The 5,274-nt window shown below is 38.9% G+C and overlaps 1 protein-coding gene across 1 annotated transcript; it reads left to right on the top strand.

Annotated features, from left to right (window-relative positions):
- Nucleotides 1–3,495: 3,495 nt before the first annotated feature.
- Nucleotides 3,496–4,821, top strand: KVR01_013857 (uncharacterized protein; the record flags this gene model as incomplete). The annotated part of the gene is made up of 1 exon (XM_044783450.1): nucleotides 3,496–4,821. The coding sequence occupies exon 1, from the start codon at nucleotides 3,598–3,600 to the stop codon at nucleotides 4,819–4,821; it is 1,224 nt and encodes a 407-aa protein (XP_044637157.1). The 5' UTR covers nucleotides 3,496–3,597.
- Nucleotides 4,822–5,274: the final 453 nt, after the last annotated feature.

The following is a 5,274-nucleotide window of genomic DNA, read 5'->3' as shown; positions in this document are numbered from 1 at the left end:
AAGTACCTCCGTTGGTATGATAAGAGGGCCGTAAAATGGCGCGATTTCCGGGTTAAGGTTTGTGAAATGTATGTTGGGTGGCACTGTGCCCGTTTTCACAGCTAGCATGGCTTTCATGACGCCTGCAAGTCTAGCAGTGCCTTCGGTATGGCCGACAACGGTCTTCACGCTTCCGACATAAAGTTTTTCGAGATCCTGCGCATCGAGGTCTTTTCCGAAGAAGGCGTCATAGATCGCTCGAGCCTCAATTGGATCACCGGCTTTGGTACCTTGATGCACCACAGGTTAGTTGCAAGCAGAAGATCAGAGACATGTTGACTCACCCGTGCCATGAGCTTCGAAAAATTGAGGCCTGTTATGTGGTCTGCTAAGGTCGAGCCCAGCCTTGGCATAAGTGTCGCGGATCAGTTGACTCTGCGCGGTAGAGCTTGGGAGAGTGATGCCTTTCGTGCGACCGTCTTGATTGGTCTGAGTTCCGTGGATGATACAATCAATCTCATCGCCGTCCCTGATGGCGTCATTAAAGCGCTTGAGTACCACTCCCACAAACCCTTCACCACGCCCATATCCATCTACATTAGCATCCCACATGGCTGATCTTCCTTTAGAAGACAGTATATTAAGTTTGCTTTCTCCGATGTAAATCTCTATATAACGTGTATTGAAATTAGTAGGAATTCTATAAATAGGTTAAACACTTTACTGACTAGGGCCTAGGATTAAGTTGCCCCCGGCAGCCACAGCAACGTCGGAATCTCCAGATTGAAGAACCTGAACTGCATGGTGCAATGCTAGCATACTTGACGAACAGGCAGTGTTAATAGTCATTGATGGCCCACGCCAGTTAAAGGTATACGAGACACGGTTCGCAATGATCGATCGAGATGTTCCGGTACTGAAATACGTTGGCAGGTTGTCGATGTCGCGTAACAGTAGTTCTCTGTAGTCTGCGGCCATAATCCCAACATAGAATGCTGTATTTAAGCCTTTTAACTTTTCTAGGGGTATACCTAGCCACACTCGGAGTTAGTGTTTCCTCTTTTAAGCATGTCTGAACTCTAAGAGTTACTTACCGGCATCTTCAGTAGCCTCGTAGACAGTCTCCAGAATCAAGCGCTGCAAGGGGGTCCATAGACTCTGCTTCAACAGGCTTAATACCAAAAAAGCCTGGGTCGAAGAGGCGGAAATCTTCTTCCAACAGATAGGAGTGCCTCACATTCGTTGCTCCGTGGTGATGCCCATCTTGGTGGTAAAAGCCGTCAGCATTGAAACGGTCTATCTTCTTCAGGAGGTCCCGGGGCTTCTTTAGAAGCTCCCACAGCTTGGAAGGCGAATTGGAGCTTCCCGGTAAGCGACAGCCGCTACCAATGATGGCAATTGGCTCCTTTGCAGCGGCCATTGTACGAAATTAGGCACTCGGAGGAAAAGATGCTGATACTTTTCAAAGGTCACACTGCTTTACTGTAAAACACGCAGCGTAGGTGAACAGCCCTTTCCATAATCTCCTTAGCTATGCTCGATAAATATGGTGCTGTTGAGGGAAACGCTGACTGAGTTCGGTGTTCAGTATCGGTGTCATTCGGATTCTTCCCTCTCTATCAGTCAACTTAGTTCGAAAGCCCGGTGGAAGGATCCAACACCGCCCGCCCGCCCGTTTATTGGAAAGGTTCGACTGCATGGGAAGGAATGCAGGGCCCAGGAACAATTTTACTCGCCCAGTGGGTATAGAATCCCTAACCCTATGATTATTGTACTTGGACGGTATCTTCCTTCCGTTTTAGTCGACGGCTAAGAGAAATCCTTATTAGTCATAAAATTAAAGATAGGACCATTATTGCAAGATCATTTTCCATGACTGTTATCCTATAAGAGGTACCTAAAGCTAAGTGTTCACCGGTAAGCATAGATGCACGTTGGGCGATCCTTTATATGCGCAGGTGGTGCTACACCCGGGTCTAGGCCGTAGTTTTTCCGGAGGCCCTAGAAGTAGCTACCTCGGAAAAAGAAGACTTAGGCACCTTTTATTTTATTACTTTTACTTATAATTAAATTTAAAATAAAGGATTAATATAAAATATATATTTTTTTAATATTATAATAATATTAATTTTATATTAAAATAAGAAAGAGAAAGTAATAATAATTAATTTTTAATTATTAAAAAAAATTAAAGTTTTTTTTAAAGAAATATTTATTATATAAATAGTTTATAATTTATAAATAATTTAAATTATTAATTAATATTTATAATAAATATTTATTTAATATTAAATATTTATTTAATATTAAATATTATTATTATAATAATAATATTTATTTAATTAATAATTAAAATTCTTTTATATTTAATTTATTTTAAAAATTATTTTTATTTTATATAATTATAAACTTTATTATTAATAATTATTTTTATTTATATATAATTAAAGTTTTAAAATAATAAATATAAATAATAAAATATATTCTTTTATTTAAATATTATAATTTTATTTTATATTTTAATTAAATAAATATTTTAATATTAATTATCTTTTAAATTTTTAATAATATTAATAATATTATTTATAAAAGTTTTTATAAAAATATTAATTTTTAATAATTATTCTTAATATTACTTTATATTATTTTATTATACTTTTAAACGTATTTTTATATATATTATATATATTATATATATTATATATATATATATATTATATATATTATATATATTATATATATTATATATATTATATATATTATATATATTATATAAGTTATATAAGTATCTCGAGTTATAGTTTTACTTAATCGACACTTTAATACCGTGCTATTAAACTACTTTATATCGCTTTATATAACCTCGCGGCGTAATATAATTAATTTTAAAGAGTATAACTTAATATAATTATATATAATTAAGTTCGACTTAATTTAATTAAGTATAATTAAGTATAAATAAAAATAATTAAATTTAATTATAAATATTAATTATTAATATAATTAAAGTTATTAAAATAAAAAATTTATATAACTTTATATTATTAAATATATATTTTAAAAATAATTTAAATAATATAATAATATTATTATATATTATTTAAATTAATTAATTAAAATAATATATTATATTAATTTATAAATATTTAATATTAAAATTTAATAAAAAAATAAAGTAAAGTTTTATTAAATAAATAAAGTTAAAATAAATATATAATAATTATATATATAAATTATATTTATATTAATTTTATTAAATATATTAAAAAGTATTATTTTTATTAATATTTATAATATTTATTTTAATAAAAATATTATAATTTATATTTCTTTTATTTATTTTTATAATAGTTATAAATAATAATAATAAAATTAGAAGGGGGGGGGGATAAATATTATTTTTCCGAGATAGCGACTATAGGGAATCAAATCATTTATGTAGGCTCGCTCCTCCATGCTGACTGTCCGCTGCATGGCAAGAGCATGGTTCTCCTTCCTTTTGCTGCTTCCAAGTTTGGCGATTTTCCCTGAAATACGGCCCTGACAGCTGTTGTAACATCGGTGTATGATGGCCTGTGCCCCTTATCGGCTTCTCCTGACCCTGTGAATGAAGAGACGATGGCGACGGGCACTTTCTCCTTCGCGCTTGAGGACATGGTCGGCTTCAGCAACCCCGGCGACCATGCGAAAAGGCAGCAAAAGCAGCTCGCATGTGCGAGATGCCACTCGCAAAAGCTTAAATGCGTGCGCCAGCAATCTGATGCCTCGGCCTGTGACCGATGCCTCGGCGCAAACACCGAGTGCACTGCACGACATCCTCAGCGCATGGGGAGGCCAGTAGACGCAGCACTGCTGAACAGCAGCCCCTCAACATTTTGCACCACGAAAGAAAATGCCACACCTCAGCACAAGAAGCGAAGAGCCACGGAACAGAGTCTAGACCAGTACATCGAATGTCTGCCAGAAGGAACTCTATCTCCACTGCCGACACCTATGAGCGACTTCAATCAGTGGAGATGGCCAACCCCAGATGAAGTCATTGATCACAGCTCCAACTCCAGCTCAGTACAGCCGGGCACTGCCTCGTTACCTTACGGAGGACCGGTCGTCAGTTTGGCCGGTTTCACATCATTGATGCCGAATTTCGACGACCTCCCAATGCTCACCGGGCATGATGCCCAAGGATGGGAGGGGTCCGGCGCTGCGTCGGACCAACCTACATCCACGACTGCATCGAACCTCATTGATCAACTGAGCGCATTACAGTTGCATCTATCACGCTGCTTGAACCAGATGAGATCGATCGAGAGGCAGAAGAGGCCGGGTCGCCATCCGAAGTCCGAGGACATGCCCACCGACACGACGAGCTGGATGCAGGATGCATTTCAATCTTCCGAGACTTTCATGAGGATCCTGAAGCACCCGAACCTCTCCAATGAGTTTGGAAATGCCGCAAGTGACTCGTCAGTCCCCGGTGATAGCAGCCGGGGTGGGTTTGACGCCGCTGATATCGCGACCGGTCTGACAATCATCAGCTGCTATACCCGGCTGCTGCAAGTGTTCGAAGTTTTCATCGCCCTGCTAGTGATTTACCGGGGGTCCGAATGTGCAATGAAGGACTTCAAGATCTGCTTCGGTACATTCTCGCCTACACACGACAAGACCTTGCAGATTCGTCTTGTGGCACAGTATATCCTGCATCTCTGTGAAGGCATGGCACAGGTCGTGAAGCAATGTGTTCCAACGCAACCTGTATTCGCCAAAGCTCTCGCTGACGGCCAGAGCACCGAAGCACGCCTCAAGGGACAGCTTGAGGAACAGCTCTTGATGGCACCGATATAGGTAGATTTGCGCAAGTTGTAGATACGGGCTAGAGGACTTGTCTGAGGGCCCTTTTCTTTTGAGACCACTTGAGTTAGCAAGTATTAAAGAATATTAACAAATAATATCGCTACTGCTACTGCGCACTAGCTGGTGCAAATCCATGACCAACATCCGTAGTATGACCTGTGCTGTGGACTTGACCCGATCAACCGCGCCGATTCATGCCGTCGGACCGATTGGTTTCCTGGAAGATCGTGATACTCGGCCCCTCGGTCTGATCCCTGTTTGGGAGAGCCCGAAAGCGAGTACCACATCTGGCAATATTTGTCCGAACCTGCCTTGTCCCATAACAAGACTAGGAACCTACAACTTTTACCATTCCAACTCAGGAGTCAAGTCATTTGGTAGCACGAGGCTTCTCTCAACATGCGTCCAAGTTTACGGGAATTGGCCTGCTCCTTGGCTTTCTCT

This window comes from Diaporthe batatas (assembly GCF_019321695.1).
Source record: "Diaporthe batatas strain CRI 302-4 chromosome Unknown Contig00035, whole genome shotgun sequence".
Classification (NCBI taxonomy): Eukaryota; Fungi; Ascomycota; class Sordariomycetes; order Diaporthales; family Diaporthaceae; genus Diaporthe; species Diaporthe batatas.
The sequence above is the reverse complement of the archived record's forward strand: the minus strand, read 5'-3'. Positions and strand labels throughout refer to the sequence as shown.